This window comes from Perissodus microlepis, chromosome 9 (assembly GCF_051167445.1).
Source record: "Perissodus microlepis isolate ML-2025 ecotype Zambia chromosome 9, ASM5116744v1, whole genome shotgun sequence".
NCBI lineage: Eukaryota > Metazoa > Chordata > Actinopteri > Cichliformes > Cichlidae > Perissodus > Perissodus microlepis.
This window is the reverse complement of record NC_140469.1, coordinates 15,796,849-15,818,516: the sequence shown is the minus strand read 5'-3', so window position 1 is coordinate 15,818,516 and position 21,668 is coordinate 15,796,849. Positions and strand designations below refer to the sequence as shown.

General features: G+C 42.0%; 1 protein-coding gene across 6 annotated transcripts in view; it reads right to left on the bottom strand.

Annotated features, from left to right (window-relative positions):
• The window catches only part of eya1 (EYA transcriptional coactivator and phosphatase 1), a 62,758-nt gene that overhangs the window by 8,483 nt on the left and 32,607 nt on the right, over positions 1-21,668 (bottom strand). For 4 of the 6 annotated variants that reach the window (XM_084939217.1, XM_084939216.1, XM_084939215.1 and 1 more), the window contains 8 exons: positions 19,366-19,432; positions 18,840-18,985; positions 17,837-17,959; positions 13,532-13,614; positions 11,720-11,906; positions 10,949-11,091; positions 10,138-10,221; positions 6,806-6,895 (listed from right to left, as the gene is read on the bottom strand). In XM_084939217.1, coding sequence (XP_084795343.1) covers positions 6,806-6,895; positions 10,138-10,221; positions 10,949-11,091; positions 11,720-11,906; positions 13,532-13,614; positions 17,837-17,959; positions 18,840-18,985; positions 19,366-19,432 — 923 coding nt within the window. The remainder of the gene's footprint in view (positions 1-6,805; positions 6,896-10,137; positions 10,222-10,948; positions 11,092-11,719; positions 11,907-13,531; positions 13,615-17,836; positions 17,960-18,839; positions 18,986-19,365; positions 19,433-21,668) is intronic. The other 2 variants (XM_084939218.1, XM_084939220.1) reach the window with 1 other exon arrangement.

The window sequence follows — 21,668 nt, the reverse complement described above, 5'->3', positions numbered from 1 at the left end:
TCCCCAAATTTTCCAGAGAATAGCTCTCAACCCAGGCATATTGTTCCACGTAATTCTGTAAGCAGTAGAGGCGTGTGTGCTTGTTTCAGAAAACAAAAACAGCATCCTGGGTTAAGCACCTCATTAAGGTTCGTTTTAAAGACCTCCCATTTCGACGTAAGTGACTGGAATGCTTTTGTTATCTAGTAATGATCTGCTCACGAAGCAGACACAATAGGCTGATGAGCAGCTTCTGCCACCAATTTCACTGAGTTGGTTACAAAATTCTATCCCACTTTATTGAGCCTTGTTTAAAACAGCTCCCTATATTCTTCACTTGTAATGTTTTCTTTCAGAGTATGACACCGAGCGTGTATCAAAGCATATCTGAGAACACTGTTAGCACGTTAATAATGGAGCTATTTTAGGTCGTACAAGCGATACTTCACTATGGCATGAAGCACATTAATACGTCTCTGTAATTAAGCCAAACTGGAGCCATTGTACCTGCTCCCTGATTACGAATGATTTTTCATGGATGGGTCCAAATATTTAACCTAATAAACACATCAAACCCCAACAAATGTAAAGTGTTAAATATTCAAAGGGGCCAAGAAAAATACAGGGTTTTGGAGTTTAAATGTCTGCACCATTTCAACTTCATTGTTTCTGAAATGTTTACATAGTTTTTTGATTATGTTACAATGCTTTATTAATAGATGAAAAGGCTTTTTTGGTGTGTGTGTGTGTGTGTGTGTGCACGTGTGTGTGTGTGTATGTATTTTGGGTTGCTGGATGAATGAGAAGACTCAACTCAACAATTACGTTTCCCAGCTGGGGCTGGCATAAACCTCTGCACTGGCTCCCTGGGAAAGCTAATAGAGGAGGTTGCTGTGGGTAATGTCGTACAGTAACTCTTACACGTACTCATTAGGAGCCACTTCTGAAGGCCTCATAAACACCACAGGGCCATGAACAGAGCAGGTCGAAGACGACAGAACGAAGGAAACACTAGCAGGCTGTGGATTTTACAATAGTTTGTGGAAATTCAGTCAAAAGAGGGCAAATAAAAAAATGTACTTAATCACATGACCATAATAATTTATGACTTATATATTGCCACATTATGAAGGAGCAGTTTATTTGCAGTCGTGCAGGACTTCATAAAGTTAATAAATTATAGGGTCTTGAACTTGCTGTCGCTTGAAGGCTTAGAAGGAAAAATATTTTGTTTGTATAATCCTAACTATAGACTGACAGGCTTTCATGACGGTGGCACATTGAGGGGCAGTCAGAATTTCTTAGAACCTTTTGAACACCTCTTTTCCGCCGAATCCCCCCGTTCTTCCCTCACCAAGCAAACAGTGGTCTTTCTAAAACCTACAATCACTGCTAACTTACACCAGATGTTCCTACTGTACTAAGAAGTGAAGACCCTCCACCAGAAGCAATTGCTCCTTATGCAAACACCAAGTCTTTCTGTGAAATTCATCAGTGGCGTTCTTTTCTTTTATCAGAGTTCATTCAGCTACCGAGCAGTTTTTATCTGTACAGGAAAGAAGAAAACGCAAACTAAAAAAAAACGAATTGAAGACAGGATGCTTCCATCTCGGCATCATTCACTCTCTCTTCCTTTTTCTGTCTGTCTTTCCACTAGTCTGCTGAAAACCTTTCACTGGGGAGGAAGTTATCAGAGCCCTCTTTGTTCCCTTGGCATCTGTCATTAAGCAATCAGCGATGACGGCATGAGTCTTCCTGTAGCCCTGGATCGAGCTCAGAGTGGTGACTGCAGCAGTCAGAGGTAGGGAGAAGAAAGACGGGGTAACTCTGCAATGCATGCTACCAAAACACAGAAAGGACCATGTTTACTCCCTCTTTGACCATTCCCTCCCCCCCCCGATGAAGGTCTAGGTCACTGCCACACAATAGGGTCCACTTTTTAGATCCAAGCCGCCCCCTCTCTCCCCCTATCTCATCTTCTCTCTCAGGTGAGCTGTGTGTTTTGGCCACCCACCCCACACCACAGTGTGAGCGATAACAGCCATCATCGCGAAATTCCCTGTGACCCTACAGGCTAATGCCATGTGAAAAAGGCTCATCCATGGTTCGCAGGTTCTCAACACTCTGCCGGTAGAGGCTGTCACCCCCCAGTGGTCTGTGACCCCCAGCAACTTCCTTCTATGTTCCCACCAAAGGCACCCCTGTCTAGGGGGGTGAGGAGGGTGCAGATGGGAGGGGGGCCTGTGATTATCTGGGGGTCAAACACAGGATGTGGGTAACAAAGGGAGAGTTCTTCAAACCCACTTCATTCCAATCCACAATCTGTGCTTGAACAGTCATGGAATTCAAACAGCAGTGCCAAACAAAGCACAGGTAAGTCTATGCTGGTTTAAAAAAATCCAACAACCAGGAAAGGGGGCACAGAGGGAAGCAAACTGCATTTTAACAAAATGTTTTTTGGAGCTCTGTAGCTTACAGTTAGAAAAGAAAGAAGGAAAAAAGGCACACCCCACAGGTAGGCAACGGAAAGTATAAATTAGTTCTGTGTGATAGATGAGCTGCTCCTCATTATTTCTTATTTTTGGCACTTCAAATCCAAACCGCACCTCAAGGAGAGCAACATTAAATGCCATATCAAATCTCAGTCATTTCAGCATTTTCCCCCAGCAATGAACAAATCCGTAGTGAAGGAGTTTATCCCTGCCGAGTGGTCTGTTGTTTGGACAAATCTGTGCACTTTCCTATCTCTTCCTACACAAATCACGTTGCGCAGGTGTTGCATCTTTCTTTTTAACGCAAGACTAGAAATCTCCTGTAAAATTTCCTCATTTGTCACCAGACCGTAATGTTATATTTAACCATGAACCCTCAACCCTTAGTGGTGTATGAATCAGCTGTTTGAGGATAGTGGAGGATGGGGTTGATGTGGACCTCTGTGGAGCATAGATTGACAGGATGGCTTTGAAACCACCACTTTCTGTTTGTAGTCCTCCCAAAACACACCATCAACCCCGCCTTGAAACCTGATGGAGTTATGTCTGAGTGCAGCATCAGTGGCCAAGCAAATGATTAAAATAACCACATCACTGTGCGCAGACCCAAAGAAGCCCATCTGACAAAATATACCACATATAAAAATGTTGTAGTTTGGTTTCGGCAGCATGTTGAAAGTTGATAAATTTAAAAAAAAGAAAAGAAAGTTGTAATTTCTGGTTTCCAAGCTTTTTACTGGTGCAGCTCTTCACAGATTTATGTGCTATTATAAAGGTGTCTAACATGATAACAGTGTTGTGTTTTTGATTTCCTATGAATATACAAATAATCACTAATTCTGCTGTAGTGCTAACTGGTAACTGATCAAGTGCATGACTTAATTTTGTGATGCAATGAAAATCACAGCTAGCATCACAGCCCTGCTTTCCCAGGAATAAAATCACCAAGAAATAAACTATCACTAAAAACACAATAAAGCTACCAGTCATATAGAATTGCAAGTACAGGACTGCATTTCTAAAGTGGGACATAAAACCAACAGAAAGGCTCCACAATAAGAGGCTCTGGAGGGCCATTTCAGCCAGTAGGAAAAGGTAACCGTGTGTTTCACAGCATCTCTCATTAACAGGCAGCCCCTGGGTGAAAGTGACAGAGGAGTTTTCAACCCTGTGACTGCAGGCTGGGAGCTATAAAAGGTAGTCAGCTTACAGTGTTACAGGATTGTTACACAGGCATGTGTGTGCGAATGTCAGCGTTTGATTATACACTTACGTACAGTATGCATGCGTTTCCATATGTGTGTGGGTATAGCTCCACGTGTTTAGAGTGTGTGAGTGTGCGCTGCACAGAGCAAAGAGGTATCAGTGGACTAATTTAAAATGTTCCCACCTTTAGAGACCTCTCCCCCTCTCTTGCCCTGTGAGTAGTTTGCCCCCATGGCCTTTATTCTCCAGACTGGGAGGGTTGTTTTCTCACCCAAGGAGGCGGGAGACGGCAGCCCCCGTACCCCACTGAGAGGGGAACACAGGGGGCTCGGCCAGCGAGAAAGAGGCCCCTGGTTCCCACATACTGCTCAGCATTAGAGTTCGGCCTAGAGCAGCACACCTACAGTAAACTCACACCCCGAGCCACAGCAGAGCTGTCAGTCTTCTCTATGCGCTCAGCCTCAGTGGACTTCATTATACACATCACTTCAGACCATCAATTAACTCCACATGCAATCCCCTGCTACAAAGGCATTCAGTGAGGCCAATCTGCTATAATTCAAAGATGATAACAGGTTTAGTATCGTCAGAGTATGATACTGAAAAAAAAAACCCTCACCATTACATTGGATATTATTATTAACTGATTACAACCAGTATTTGTTCTGTTTTACAAATTGTAATAAAGTAAGTATTTGCTTATTTCTGTAAATACTGAAATACGATTTTTCTAACCAGAATAAAAAAAAAATTAATAGAGCTGAGATCGCCTCAGTATGGATTATTCTATACTGAGCATTTTTGATGATAGAAAACAGATCGTGCTGTTCATACAATCATACATCCTTCCTTTATAATAGAGCTTAATAACAAATGGCTTGTGTGGGACAATCGATTGAGAGAATTGCGCGTGCAAGTTGGGAAGGGAGGTCTTTTAGTGAAACTTCAGTATTTCTGGGACTCATATAAAAAACAGTGAATAAAAACAAGAGAGTGCTGATCCAGAAAAAAATGGTTGGAGGAAAAAGGGCGAGGGACAGAGAGAGAGAGAGAGAGAGAGAGACATAAGGGGGAAACTGATCCCTGTTGACCCCTTCGGCATGCCCTCTTTCTTTTTATGACTTTCCCCTGAATCGTCACTCACCAGCTCTATCAACACAGTCCAGCCTCTATTCACACACAGATACACACACACACACTAACACGCATTATACGCTGTGGCCTGTGGCATGTGGCCTCTGCAGACTCAGTACAATATTATGCTTAATTGTGGTTTTTAGATGTCCTATAAAGCAGCCCAATGCTTTAAAAACTTTGAATCTATTTTTTTTTTTAAAAGAAACCATATTCAAATTAAAACAATTAGGAATTATACACACTTTGAAATTTTATTGAGCTCCTATTTAATATCCTCGTGCAGTGGCTGTCAGAACAGTGTTAAGACTTAGATGGACCACTCACACACCGTCAGGCCACTAACTCTGCACCTGTGTTTCTGCACAGCCTCTGGGGTCTCCCTTTATGGCTTAGACCAAATTAGATGGACCATATGCATTTCTGCACATGCTTAAATACATAACTGCTGCTGGCTGTGGTATTTATAGTTGGACTCTACTTGGCTCTATCTGAGATGCAGGACCGTAAATCAGCAGAGAGGAAATACAACTGGTTAGGCATTGCTGAGACCTGGCACTTAACACTCACACTGGCCCTGCTCAGCTTAAGAGGAGAGATCAATATGCCTTCAAGAGAATGTCACTCCTCCTCTGGTATGATTGTTAGTGACAATTACTGCAGAATCTGCAGAGATGTCTTTACACTGGACACTGTAAAAAGCATCCCTACCTAAGCATACTACACCAATTTAAGCTGCCAAATTGAGTCCTTAACGCCTAAACACAAAATCAAATAGTACTGTTGCTGAGACAGAGCAGAAGAAATGTGTGTTCTGGAGTTTTGAAGTAGACTGAGCTGCCAATTCATCTGCGAACACTTTCAAAGCACATGAAAGGATCAAAACACGGGACAGATGTTGAGCAAAACCACATTTAAACATTGTCACAAAGTGCCATTTTTTTCAAATGATTGGGGCACATCTATTAAATAAAGTGCAGCTACAACAGCTTCTACATGGCCAGGGCATAAGGAAATATTTAACCAGCCAATTGTAGCCAATTAACTTTGATCACGATGACTGCACTTGGGATCTCAGTCGCTTGTCTTTTTGGGGGAGTATGCATATTTTCTTTCTCTGTCTCCCTGTCTCCCATGTTTTTTGCTCGTTCTTGGGCTTGCTTCATGTAGCACAGCCGAACATGGTGGTGAGTAATGAGACTTGGCAGGCCGGCCGCAGATCTCTTCACACTTAAGTATCAAACAAAACATTTCCTCTCCTGTGAGGTCAGCATAAAGCAGGACTCTGAGGAAAAAAGCAGGGCCGGTGGGATCAGATTCACCGGGAGAAAAACGTTGAGGCGTGGACAAAAAAAAAACTGCAAATATAAAAAATGCGATAAATTTGTGGACAGTTGCTTGTAAGTTGGGTTTGACATTTGAATCTGCACAGAGGGTATGCTTCATACCCATGCATGAAGTGTGTGTCACATTTGTTGAAACAAATGTGACACACATTTTTCTCCACGCCTGATCCTTCTATTCCTGTGCCCCAGGGGAAGATTTTACACTAACTGTACATGAATCAGGGGGGCAAGGGAGGGGAGGTGGCAGGGATTTCATGCTGTGACGGAGGGGGTCTGTGGTGTGGTGTAGGTGGACAGCGACACCAAGCACACAGCATGACACACAGACAGAGCAGCCACAGAAACACTAGAGCCTGACAAATTGGACTAGCTGCCATGGGAGTGGGAAGACAGTGGAGGTGGGGGGGCAGGGCTGGTGACCCAGGAGACTGACAGCGCATGTAAAATTCATGCCATCGCTTATGGGATAGATTACTAAGAGATTAGTAAAAGAGGCTCTACGCTACGTAACAGTTGCTTCTTTTACTAAAAAATTCTCACACCCCAGCACATCCACTCCTCTGGCCACTAAAATCATCAGAAAGCAAACTGAAGGCAATTGTGCAGAAACAAAACATACCAGAGTAAAACACACACAAACAGACTCACCTCTAAGTCGTTAAAGAATAAGTGCGTGTCGGCCAAGTTGAAGATCATTTCTTCCATCCTAAGGCCTAACGATACAGATGTTGGCGGGTCCTACAGAAAACAGACAAAACTAATTAAATCAAACCACATTATTCTGAAATATAAGTGTGTGTGTATATACTGTATGTTTGAAGAAGCAGATGAAGCAATGCAGAACAGTAAATAATGAAGTTCCCTGCAAGTCTGTCAATTAACACAGAAATCCCTTTAAATTCTACAGCAAGGTATTCCCATAAAAGAAGACATTAGGCGCACTTGAAAGTTTCAGCCTCTGTTTACGACCCTCTGAAAGGGACCAGAATAGTCATCAGAAATGCCACAGACAGACAGAATGAACCGAGTAAAACCATGCCTGTTCTTGGGAGGGGCAGTTAAATGGAAGAGCCGGGGTCACAGCCTCATCGTAAATAGCCCATTCTCCACATAGTTGTCCAGATGTATCATCTGATTGCTCTCTACATGATAAAATACGATTCCCTGTAAAGTTTCTTTAGTTAACTGACAGTCACTCCATTTGTTCAAAATTAAAACTGCAAAATAATTCAACAATTATATTAATCCCTATATCAGGCGCAACTACAAATTCCTCCTTAAATTGTGATCTCTGTCAGCAATGTGACACGTGCTGCAATGGTGATATGGCTGCACTGTCTGTAAGATAATACCAAGAGAGGAGTGAACAACACTGTAAATAGTTAATGAGCATGTGACAATGTGTGCAGTTTTCCTTTTAAAAAGTTAACGTATAGGCAAAATGTCATCAGATCATTCTCACATGAACATCTACAAAATTATAAACCCTAATGACTGTAATTGTAATGAAACTTCTTATGATTATAAAATTGTCCATTGTTTATTGTTGTTTTACTTTTGGGTTTTCATATATATTAATATTACTATTAATTAAATAACTTGAGAGATATGTTTACATTCTTTTTTTGTGCTTGTTTGTTTTCATACATATTGAATGCCTTTTACATTTTAAGTCTCAAATCAGCAGAATGTCCTCAGCAAGTAAAGGACAAAGTCAAGACAAAAGCTTCCCGTGGAGGAGGTTTTCCTGCAGCTGGGTGAGACCTGTATAAGAGACAAGCCAGGCAGGACCAGAAGCAGGGATTACAGAGTTAAACCACCTAAAGACACACCTGAGCTTTCCGCTGATTAGCTGTCACACCCCACAATGCTTATGTTTTCTCTAAAATGACAGAGTACAAACCACACAAGGAGAGCTCAATCCCCACTTCTAGAGGCTTTCTCCTTCCTCTTAACCTCCCAGTTTGAACCAATCTTTCAGTAAGAATTCATCAAAAATAATTAGCCTCCCACATGAACAGGCTACCAGCTCCCTCTTCCCAACCTCTGGCGCTGTTGGGTGATTCACTCTTATGGACTGGTTTGGTGGGAAAAGGCTGCCTTTTCTGCACAAGTGAATCCGTTCCAATTAAATCTAAACAATCAGTCAGTGAGGGAGTTAAGAATACAAGCAGGCCAGAAGGCCAAAGTGCTGCTGCTGTCACTGCTCCAGCACCACCTGTCCTGAGATGTCAGTGGCTTTAGGGGGACGCCAAGCCTCCCCCTCCACCCTCAAGCCCCTTACCAATAACAACCCCCATCCCCACCCACTTTAAGCTCTTGCTCTGGCCAGCCCAGTACCAGCACAGCTGGCCTTAGCCATCAGCTTTATGGGGGTGAGCTGCCTTGATGCCAATTAAAAGAGCTGATAAGAACAGCAGTGTGTTTATGTGTATGAGGGAGAGAGAGAGAGGGAGAGAAAAAAAAGTCAGAGAGTGTGCGGGTGGGAGGTCACAGAGAGTGAGCGAAAGTGTGGATGTGCACTCACTTAGATACACATCTATTTATAGCAAGTTTAGAGCAGCTAGGAGGGAAAACTGTTTTGTATCTTTTTTGTTTATGCCTGGCATCAATGAAAGCCAGAAAGGAGGAGAAGGGGGTGGAATGGTTGTGTTGGTTGTTAGTCTTAACTTTCTTTTCTAAGGGAGTTTATAGATCTGTATTTCAGATAAGGGCATGGCAGAGGGACAAAAACATGGGTTACAAAGTGAGTAAAATGGGCAGAGAGGAAGAAAAACAGAGAACAAATGAAAAAATCCAGAGTGAGTGGCTCTAGTTAGCTGTCGCATCCTATATGAGCTCTGATGGAATGGGCCATTATGGAGTTTCAGAGGAGCACACTGGAGACCCTATGTGTGATTATGTGTGTGCATGGTGCAAGAGACCCTCATGACGGAGCCACAGCTCCCTAAGCGTTTAGCTCTCTCTTTACGCAGCAGGCAGGGCTGGGAATAAAGTAAATAAACAGTAAAGGGTCGTGGGGCAGCCCTCTTTCACCCCCAAAACAAAACACTACCCCCATCAAACACCCCTCATACCAGAACAAAGGCACAGAGCATGGGCTGCAGACGCTAAGCTCTCTGACATAGGAGGAGTAATATGTCATTTTCAAAAAAACAAAAACAAAACACTGTTCTAAAACAAAATTAAAATAAAATGCATATTAGTTTATGAAATTCATATTAAAGTCAGTTTTTATATCTAGAAGGGGAAAAACAGACAGGATGATGTACTTTAAAGGAACCTATGACCTCAATATAACCATGAGAAAAGCATTCTGGCTTATTTCCCAAATTATTTGTTTTGAAGGTTTAAATTTAGAGAAGCAATTTACATGAAACAACAAATAGAAAACCCTGGAAAAGTAAACTCTTCATTTCATGAGCACACAAAGTTACATGGGATAGAAATGACCTTTCGCTATAATAATAAAAATATATGTTTGTTAATACATACATATTTGTTGAGTCTTAATTAAGCCAGGTTTGGCAGAATTTCTAAGCTCTAGTTTGAGTTCTGGCTGGGCTGTATTTAGTGGACTCACTCTCCTGCCAGGGTCTCCAGGGAGATCCCTGTCTGAAAAGGATGGATTGAGAAGCACTTAATTAAACTAACAATGTGGCATTTCTGAAGGAGAAAGGAACACTCAAGATGTGTCAATAGACATCCAGAGTGCAACTGTTGTGAGCCCCTACAGCCGGGCCTGGACGGGCCATGCAGAGCCCCCCAACAGCTGCAAAGAGCAGTCAGGTTTTTGTCAGATCTCATTGGACTCATTTAAAAAAAGAAGAAGAAGCAATTATCTATACATTGAGTTCTGCTCTATCGTCTCACTGTGGGGTTAGAGCAAAGTGAAATCTATCCTCTGCCCCCCTCCTTTTAATATTCATGCATTTTGCTGATAAAGTGAATGGCTACTGCCAGAGTCTGATGTCACTCACCCGTCCATATCTGTTGGCATAAGAACCCGTAAGCAAGGAATGGAAAATGATGATTGTTTCATCTAGGTCCCAGATGAAAACTCGCTAGAGAGATGGGGGGCAGAGGTGGGGGAGAAAGAAACAAAGAAAAACAGAGAAAAAAAGAGGCAAAATCAATGGTGCACTCTGTAGGGCTGCAAGGTGATCCTCCTGGTCAATAGGCCAGGAGCGTATTCGTGTGCCACAGGGACCAGGATCCATTTGCTTGGGTTGGTCACCGCAACACTTCTCTCACCACCCCACTACACGCTTTCCACCCCATGCCCTTTACATTAGAGTAATCAATAGTGACAAACTAATTAACTAGATATGTTAACATGCCATGATGTCAGTGTTTTAATGGCTGCTATTATCCTCAGTCAAATTAATAACATATTAATGAAGAGTCCTCGAAATTACAGCAAGTTTATTTTGACACATGGTCACTATCAAAGTGGGCAATAACACCACTGTAAGCAACAGCTAGTGAGCAGTCTTCAGTGCGTGGTATATATGTAGTACGTATCTCATCAGTGATGACTCACTTAATCACATGCCTTATTGTTTATTTATACGATATACAAAGCTCTTTATAGATGATATGCGTTTAGTGATGACTCATATATTCCACAATGCATTAATAATGCATTTAAAGTTAAGGAATCATGTCTTTAAGTATTAATGTCCATCAAGTGTTAAAGTTGGTGTGGCAGCCATATAGTAAGTGGATTAGTGTCCATGTGTCTCAGACAAGGCGAGGCTGTCTGTCGCCAAGGTAGCGGGTTCACCCTACCTCAAGGTCAGAGTCGGGCGGCGGTGATGGGTTGTTGTTCCTTCTTCCACGGCCACGTGACTTTCCATCCGAGGCTCGGCGCAATCGATCTGAATCTGAATCTTTAATGGGGGTTGATGGACTGTGGATGGTACTGTACTCTCCTGAAAGGAAGGAAAGAAGGAGGAAAGGGAGTATTAAAAGAGCGCACCGAAGACGAGCTTCTATTTGCTTTTAGAAAAGATGTTTAAAGGGACCATTTGTCTTGATGGAGGACAGACAGCATCCTGCAGGAGACATAACTTATAAGACTGCAGGTAACAAGCATGCCATAAATCAGATGCAGAACAAATAATAAAGGCTACTGTGCGCCATACTGATTTAATAAACAAGAGGTAATGGAGTGCATGTCAACTGGAAATAGCTAAAATGTCCTTTATCTAAATTGAATGATGGAAGTATGAAATTCTATTTAGTTAAAGCCAGCTGTCTTCAGTGTGAATGATGACAATTTCAAATGCAGTCATAAAATTCTGAGTGGCTTATAATATACAATCTCAGTTGCAAGATGATGCATTAATGTCACATGAAATTATGGAAAATCTTACATCTGATTTCTGTTTTATCTCACCACTAGATGTAGTGGCTCAAACTGTCCTGTTCTTATGTAGTGGAAGTGAACATTTTCTCTGCTATGGAGAGCAAATTCCAAGAGACACACACCTCTTACCAGAATCAAACTCGTGGTATTCAGGTTATACAAGGCAGGTCTAGCTGAGGTTTAATTCCTACCTGCAGGGTTGTCTGTGAGGGCTTGGCTGGTGATGCCAGTGGGTGGTTCCTGGAGGGTGTAGGTAGTGGTGGTTGAGGGCGTGCTGGGGCTGGTGTTGTTACTTGTCATGTAGGGTGAAGTGTAGGGTGAGCTGTTATAATACTGAGCATACTGGCCCTGGCCGAAGGCTGGATAACTCGGGTAGTCCTGTGGAGTAAGTAGGGTAAATTGAAAAAGTTGATAACTTTTAATTAGTTGATTAAAGTGATGGCATTTCATTTAGTCAGACACATGTAAGGGAATAAATTGCAACCAAAAACTGCTTGAATTCTTTCAGGGGAAGAACACTCATGATTTTCATTTCAGGATACAGACGATCACTTAGAACAACTTTTTATTAACCCCTATTGTACTTTTCCCTCTAAGAGCACTGTAGTGGTTCAGTGTTCAGCTTTTTACTTTAATTTGACACAACTCTGTAGGTCAACTCTGTGTGTCAGTGTTCCTCAAGGTTTCATTCAGACATCTTCCCAATAGTGATGAAAAGAGACGTTACACACATGATGTCATACACTCAAAACTGGACAGCACTGGAGTTTCTGTTCATGGTTTGTGGAAATGGTGCTGTGGTAATGGAGATGACAGAGTTAAAAGAGACATCATGTTCAAAATTTCTTTGAAGAATTTGTCCTAAGTTCACTGCATCTCATTTAACATTATCATCTCCATGGCTAGTTCATGACTTTTAGGGAATCCTTTTCTTAAATTCCCTTTTCTTAAGTTTCTGTCCAAAAGCCTGCCCAGTTCCAAGCGTGCAAAAGGCTGGACTTATTTCTAAGATGCTTTCCAGACAATGGGTCATTTTCTTGTCTGCAAATGCAAATGGAGATATTTGATTGTGGCTCAAGAGTTGGGAGTTCGCCTTGTAATCGGAAGGTTGTCGGTTCGAGCCCCGGCTCGGACAGTCTCGCTCGTTGTGTCCCTGGGCAAGACACTTCACCCGTTGCCTACTGGTGGTGGTCAGAGGGCCCGGTGGTGCCAGTGTCCGGCAGTCTTGCCTCTGTCAGTGCGCCCCAGGGTGGCTGTGGCTACAATGTAGCTTACCATCACCAATGTGTGTGTGAATGGGTGGATGACTGGATGTGTAAAGCGCTTTGGGGTCCTTAGGGACTAGTAAAGCGCTATACAAATACAGACCATTTTATCCTTACTAGGACCAGCGTCATAATACTGCCATCGTGACTTTTACATAAGTATTACCAGGGTGCTCACTCAGACATAAAGTCAACATGTTCAGAGAAGAAGTGCATGTCTGGGCAGGGATACATAAAAAAAGAGTCAAATGGAATGATAAGTTCAATGGGATGTTAGAGGGAAGATTTAGATCAAAACACAGAGGCAGACAGAAAGACAAAAGGTAGCAGAATTGAAGAAAATAACTAGGTGGTTTGGCAGGGTAATCTGAGAAATGCCCTGCACCAGTGTTGCTACTTTACAGTGCAGATTCCAAAAAATAAATGCAAACACATGTTCTGTTCTGTCCTACATCTGGACAACGATCTGTCTTATTTTTTCCCCTCCTCCTTTCCTCTGTGGCATAATATACATGTGTTGGAGGAGGTACGGTAGATAAGCCCGTGTACAAAGCTTTTGACATTGTGAATGATTTATGTCTGAATGTGTCATGGGTGATATGTAGCATATTGAGTACGCATGTTTCATGAAGATTTCCAAGATCTGAGGCTGCAGTTCAAACCTCAAGTATAAAATGATAGCTGCAAATTGATACCAGATTAGAGGAATAAGGAGATAAGGGAGAAATCCGCAGCTACCTGTTGCGTGCTGTTGAAGCCAGTTGAGTTTGTCAGGGAGTTATTTCCTGTGTACAATCCTGACGTTGTTGTGAAAGTCCCACCTATGAGGAGAAAAACATTGGAACTTTAAGTTATGTTACATCAAAAGACAAAATTAAATCTGCAGTAGTGTAAATAAAATGGTGCATTGTTAGGAGGGGGAAAAAAGATTCATCTTGAAACAACTATTTTAGTAGGTGAACAGAGGGAGGCCTCAGGGAGAGCTCCAAACAGTGGCCTTATCTTTCTGCTCTTCCTCCCTTATCTGTGATTGGATCAGGCCTGATGAATGACAGTGCAGAGGTGGGGGGGGGGGGGCAAAACCTGCTTCCAAGCCCGCACAATGCGAAGAACACAAGAGACTGTTGTGTGCGAGTTACCGAAGGGTGGCGTTGAGTAAAGGGGGTGGAAACGGTGGATGCACTCTGGACGGGACATGAGTAGGAGGTGGGGGGTGGGGGTATAGTGACAGAGATGTATATGAAAAGAGGGTTGAAGTTGGGGTGAGCAGCTCTGGCATGGTGTGCTACTGAAATCCAGCCCTGATGAATATGTATGCTTCTCCTTTCCACTTGTTCAAACTATGGTTCTTCTGGGTAATTAAATCACTCAAAAGGGTCGATAGTATCTAATGCCCTAATATCATACATGCTATGATTTGTAGCATAGGACAGCAGCAGCTGCCCTCTGGGACACAACATCTCTCCTCAGTGGCCATCCACCTGTACTGTCATGTCAACAGCAGGAGGGACAGCTTAAAGGGGTCCTACACTGTAGAGAAACCAGATCCTAATTCTTGAGATAACAGTTACTGTGACGATTTAAAGAACTGAATAATTAACATAAAAATCTGTCTTCATTTACATATTTCGATCCACGAATTAATATATAAATGTTACTTGTAACTATTAAAAAAAGGAAAAAAAAGAAAGAATTTGCCAGATTTTATTGCCCAAGGCTTAACGGCATTAAACTGAACTCAAATATTTATTTAATCACAAACAATGACTGTGAACTGGTCAACTAAGTAAAACTGGTTTATCCATTATAAAGATGTAGTGAAGGGGATTCCCATTTGAGCAAATGAGCAACAATCGTGTTTATAAAGAAGTTTAATTGCAAAATACTCATCGGAAAAGCTGTGAGTAGGGGCCACGATGTGTTGATGTGACTTTTATGTGCAGATTTCTCATCAACTCAAGTGCAATTCATTGTGATCCAAAATAATGACTGCAATTAAGAAATGATTACTTGTGGAGTTTAGTAGAAGCAAATTATTCTGCCAACAGTGTAATGCACACATTAAAATAAACAAAACTAAAAATCGAGGGTTTTGGTCAGTTCTGGTCACTCTCTCTCACTCTCAGTGACAATTTTAATTATTTCATTCCAAATGAATTGTTAAAAAACATTGAGCCCAAAAAACAGTGGGCTTTGTAACTCATTTCTGTCCATACAAAAGCAGCTTGTTTGTCCACATAGCCGCAGGGGACACAAAAAGGGCACCGTCGTATTCTTTAAACAATTTCTTTACCTATAACCGTAGTCATCCTACCAAGGCCAAGAAAGTATCCCACAGCTTCAGTGAAAATGAGGCAGGAGATAGATTTACTGTTCCTAAATGAGGACGTAATTACACCTTTGTTGTCAGACACAAACAGAGGGAGTTCCTTTCATCCTATGGTCATTGGCCCCATCAGGAGGGCCCTCCCACACCGTGACAAACATGAAGCAGCTTTCAGAAAGGGGGGAATGATTAGGGAAGTTTTTCTGTGTGGGTGGAGGGGAGTGTGTGTGTGTTTTGTGCGTGTGTCTTTTTTTTGGGTGCGGGGGTGATAAGGCAGTGCATCCAAAGCAGCATAAAGACATTGAGTTTTGACTTGTCAGTTAGCTACACTTGCAGCACAGTGGCTAAAAGATAAAAAAGAAATACCTTTAAATTACCAGAATTTAATAATTATTTGTGCCGCATGTGCAGTTTTTCCTCCAGCATGTTTTACATCCCGGTAATTATCAGCGTTGCACTTTCTTTTCTTGTTTAATATTTTAAGGGGAAGGAGATACGTAAAACTTTCCTGTGTTCGCTGAAGAAAGTTCAAAATACTGCGAAGGTTCAATTGAACAATAAGACAAAAACAAGGAGCAAAGGCCGCAAAGAACAACAAATTAGCCTAATGCACAGTTCAAACAGTCATAAAAGCTCTCGCTGGCAAGTTTGAGGGTTGCTCTGTGGAGAACAAGGAGCCACATAAAAGCTGAGGGGACCCCCACTAGCCCGGTGAGAATGAGCCCATGCTGTTTGGAGTGGTGGTGCTGGTTATAGCAGGGAGAGAAAGAAAGGGCCTTGTGGTTCCCCGGGGGGCATGTTTTCTCTCCCTCCCCCTGTCCTGCTCCAGTTAGTTCACTCACTCAGGACCAGACATCATCCCTCCCTCCTCTCCTCCTTCCCTCCTGCCTTCTGGCTCCACAATTGGAAGTCCATTTGCTTTGCTTGATCAGTCCCTTGCCATGGGCTATGTCTATCATCAGTGCACAATATTTGTAGCAGAAGTTTGTATGCCCCACTTGGGAATAGCCTATCAAGTCCAGATGGGGCTCTCCTTTTAAAAGGCAACCAAGGCTTCAGCTTCTTCAGCTCGCACTACCATTGGGACAGAATGCTGGAACCCAATTATTCACCTAATTAGCATCTGCTCAGCACCACCATAAAAACAATGTCTCTGTCTGTTTACGCTCCTCTAATATTTTTTGCCATTTTCGGTACTCCCTGAAATGCCCTACAAAAAAAGTGCCCCAAGTGTCCACTTTATGATTTGGTACCTTGACTTTAGCAACCACACAAAGCTCGATCGCATCAGAGATGAAAGCAAAGAGCAAAAAACATTAATCTAATCGTCCTCTGCCTTGACAGCTGGCCACAGGCTGGTGGCAGCGACACTGAAAGAAAGGGGAGTATCAGATGTGGAAAAGGAGTCTTTGGTTGGGACACCCAGGCCTGAGGCACATTGCCCAGGCAGATCAATAGGCCGGAGAGAGTAATGATGATGGTGTGGCGGAGGGCCAGAGCCACAGTTAGAGAACCCAGGGCCAGAATAGTGGTCAATCTGTCATCTTACATGGCTGTCAATTACTAACGCACTTAACGCTAACATGGGGGAAAAGATAGGCAGAGATAGCTGAAGAGAGTGAGGGAGAGGCTGAGATAGACGGAGGTTAAAAGAAAGACAGAGTAAGAGCATAATACTTAGAAGATGAATGGGAACATAATACAGTCATCATGAGTTAAACCACTAAGGGCAGGATAGCAGCTTGTGCACTCTGCCACACATGCTCTGACTTTTGTTCCTGTCGTTCTCTCTCTGCCTCTCCTTTTTTCAGGTGTGAAGTGTGCTCCAAAATCTCTGAATGTGGCCAACTGTATTTGGTTAAGAGGCGTGGAAGAGAGGCTTCCCCTGCCACATCTGCTGCTGAGCTGGTGTTATTTATTGTGGGATGTTCTGGGGGCTTTTCAGCAACATGTGGAGATATTTCAACTGTCACACTTTAGATATTACAGGAGAGAATACAAAGACTGCACTAGCAGCTAGCTTGCTCAGTGCAGAGGCTTTCTGAACCAGAGAGAAGCAGAAAGAGTGTAACAGATACACTCCACTGGGCATTAGGCCTGATCTACATTTAAACTGTATGGCTGGAGAGAAAGAGCACAAAAAGGGGGAGTGTAGGGTGCACAACTCATCTTAATCGGTTTCAAGGGCATAAATCTCTGTGTTCTCAGTTCTTAAACAAATGAAAATATGATCACAGGGAGAGAAAAAACAAAGGCTGGGGAGCGACATGGCTGCTGCCTCCTAAGTGCTTGCCATTTTTCCATCTGTGTTGATTCTTTTAAGAGAGGAGAGGAAAAGAAGGCAGCCGTTGTGGCTGCACATAACACCGCTGGGTTGCAACCACTATCAAGGGTGAGGGCGAGGGCTGTGCTGTGAATAAGTCTTCCTCTGCATGTAGATAAAACATCACCAGAGAGCTATGTTTCTAATGTAAAAAAAAAGTACAATAAACCTTATTTGGAAAGGCTGAATATAAAGACAGGATTTTGTGCATTACATCCAAAAAGAGACCCACTAAAGAAACAGCAAAAAAATAAAAAATAGTTTGCCATCTATTTCATATGCTGTTGGGTTTAAGTAAAATGTATTTCATCTTGTGGTGTGTTTTCTAACGCACAAATTCAAACTTCGGAAAAAATTGGGAGAAAAAGCAAAGAATTCACAATGATGTCCTCACCCTGCATCTGGTAGCTGTAGGGGGCCTGTCCCGTCTGTGGTGTTGTGAAGCCAGAGCTGTAGCTTAGGAAGCCTGTCTGTCCCGGGGATTGGGACTGACTCAAACCCCCCTCCGTCTTTATGCCTGCCCACAATGGACCTAAATCAGTTAGTGACACCAGATCGGTTTGATGCACAGACAACAGTCAACACAGTTTTAAATTACACTGGACAGCAAAGGGACACCACCTCTGTCTGTTAGCATAACACACTAATCACAGTGGATGACTGGTGATTATCTGTTACTGATTTTCATCATTTGTTGTTTGGAAATTTTATCTTGCGCTGAGTTCCATCACTCTGCACAACAGCACACTACTTTGCTCGAAAACCAAAACGCATGTTTGGATTAGGCTTGTTTTATTTTATGATTTTATTAATAACTGTTATTATCATTTAGCAAAGGTCACATGAAAAATGCACAAGTAACAAAACATTCTGCCCGTGTTTGTGAGCTACCCTGACCACTGTTTTGGCTGAGTCAGTCACAATGTAGTCTCTATGCGACGGCAGATTGCAGGACTTTATTCAAATAAACAGTGTAAATTCCTCCACATATTGGAGAGTCTTCTGGGGTCAAAACACTCCAAAGACTTAGGACAAATAAAGTCTACAGTAAGCGATGTACTCTATGCTTCTCTTGCAATGCCAGAGGAAACCAGTTCTTGTTTTCAGATTTATATCAGTAATCTTTCTGATCTATCTGAACAGCTTCATAAGCAAATTTTCTTCTATTGCACTGCAAGACAATATGCAGGCACTAAACAACAACTCAGCATCTCTGTTGGTTTTGGTGTACAGGAGGAATTCTGGGAACATGAGCAAGGTACTTTTCCTAAACTTCATGAAGAAAAAAAAATTAGTTGTGCATTTTCAAGACTTTGGGTTAATACAATTTCAATAACTCTGACATTATTAACAGACTCTCTCCAGCAAGAGGAGGCAATCATTTGTGTTAATCTTACCATAAGCTGGTATGCCATAGGGCTGGCCAGGCTGGGGGTAGCTAGCATAAGCTGCGGCCTGCTGCATTCCTGTGGTGTACTGCGCCTGTCCATACGCAGCCATATTTTGGGATGAAGGGGTAGGAAGAATATGCGGATATGTTCTGCTATTCGAGAAAAGAAACAAGAAACTAGAGTGAGAAAAGGAAGGCAGGAAAAGTGAGGCCCGTGTTTTACCCCCAAAACCATAACACAAACTTTGCTAACTGAGAAATTCCTTGTGATTGAGCTACTTCGTTCTAAACAGCCAGCCAAGCTGTAAGATAGACAGCATAGCAAAGCTCATATACATAGTGAAAGAACAATAAATGGCAAAGGAAATTTTTGCAAGATAATAATTACAACAGATTTCAGAGTGCCCTGGCTACAGACACCCATGCAAACAAAGCCAGTAGGAAAACCCCCATCTAGCAGAAGGATCTAATTAAAGAACGAAATGAAGTTGGATGCTGCTTATTTTTTTACAGAAAAATAAAAGAAACCTTACTTGGAAGGGTAAATCTGTGGAGAGAACTGGTGCGTTTGTCTTGGGCTGAAGCCACTGGTTCCAATAGCTGAGGAGAGTTAAAAAGAAAAGAGGCAAGCACATATTTAAACATTAAGAAATAAGGTAAATATTATCTTTTGCCAACAGAACTTCTGGATTCCAAGGAAACAGTAATTACATTGCATTACTCTATTTATTTTGGTAACCTTATTTAAGGTTGAAAACCGGAGAGTTATAATGAAGCAAAATAATCAGGTAAAAACATCAGGTCCTCCTGCTGACCCACGTATCTCTGAGATACTTCTGAGCCGCTATGACAAACACTGGTGTAAACACACACACGACGGCCTGAATCAGTCTCGGCTTGTGGCTTAAGATGCTTTGGGTCTTTCTAGCCACAGCCATATCTGAAGTGACGTCACTGATTGGAGCTAATGAGTGCTGCTCGTTTCATCACCGGTGCTCTTAAGGTTGAAATACAAACAACTCTACAAGATTTTTTTATTTTGAGTGCAGAAAAAATTATTTAACTCTAGATTGCCTTTGTCAGTCATGCTGTATGAGGCTCTGGCTCTCTGTGCAATAATCAGGGGACGCTCAAACTCACTCCATCCATCTTCAATTTTGTACATATTTGTACAATTCCCCGCCTTCATCAGAATAACTATCATATGCATTCACTTGTAAAATTAGTTCTAAAATTACTACACTAATTATAGTTGTGGGGTATGTAAAATTGTGCAATATCAGCTGTCTCACTCCATTTTCCTATATAGTGTTAGAGGGTTTCTCCCAAAGCCGCCTCACAGATCAACCCTATCTCCAGTCAAACTGTGCAGGTGAGACTAGGTGATAGGTAGATAGGTGCAAAGTTGGGAAATAAACTGAGACGGAAACATTTTTTTAAGCATCAGACATGGTAAATCACAGAGATGCTGATTTTTAAATATACCTTTTGATCAACACAAAGCCCTACTTTAGATAAGACAGGCAACTTTAACACAAAGCTGCTAGCAAGCTCAGATTAAACTGAGAATTAAACTAGCTAGTGCGGTTTTAAGTCAAACAACTCAAAATGTACTTTGCATTCTGACACATTCACAGCACGGGGTTCATTTTTCCAGCTTGTCAAATAACAACAGTCACAAAAGTACGTTTAATATCTATAATTTGATTATTTGTAGAAAATCTTCCCGGTTACTGTTGCTGATGCGTGTGTGCATGTGCACCCATGTCAACCCACAGAGCACGTGTACGTTAACAAAAAATATAAATTTACTTATAGGACTCTGGTAAATAATTCTGAATAGAAAGAAAATCTTTAAAAAGAAATTAAATTTGAGAGTGGAAGAGCTACCTTGAATGCTGTTTTGCAAATTTAAACTTTAAATGTTAAAAAAAAACAAACAATATTAGTCATATTGAATGAAATCAAAATAAGCTAATAAAATGCAAGAGATGGCTGTATAAATTAAAACCTGTTAAGCTTGACAAAATAATTCACAGTTAGTTTAAAACCACAACAATTCAGGGAAGCAACAATCTCAGTCTCGGCATTTAACTGTACCGGAGACGCAGTTTTAAAACATCTGTCTAATTGGTCGTGACATGTAAAATAAGGGATTTGGTTGCGGGGGGCGCTAACTGTATGTAACTGTAAGCCCAAACCCCTCACACACGTTATTAATATTGAACACTTTTCCCACATCAGTAGCACCTGCCACTGGACAAAACTTGCTCTTCTGAAGAGCGCTTTGGGTTTCCCCCACGGAGGATATGGGGTATAAGATTACTAAATTTCATTAATACTGTCAGAGACAAAAGTCATGCCGTGATTTATGTCCTCCGAGCGTATAGTATCAAGCATTTAGTCAAACAGCTTAGGAAATAAAGGCAAATTAGCAGCAGGTTAATACCATGTACAGCTGCACATAGTGCTATTAACAAATGTTTACAGCGAAGATTTACTGCAGATGGTGGAAAAAATAAACCCCCCAAATTTTAAATAGTTATAATTCCTATGATAGTTCCAACAATGCTTATCATACTCTGCGGCCTTTGTTTTATTTAACAATGTGTTTATGTTAGAGAGTGTGTGTGTGAGTGAGATGTTTCCTTGCTGAAAGGAAGGTGTGAAAAGCCTGGCTCTGATAGGCCGATTGGGTAACAGCCCGTGGAGATCGAGGGCCACTGGGATAGCGCGTCACTCCACCGGACAGACAAGCTCAGTGCATTACAGGTCATAATTCAGTCCTCACTGACATGGGAACCAGTGGAGTGAGGACACACACACACACACACAC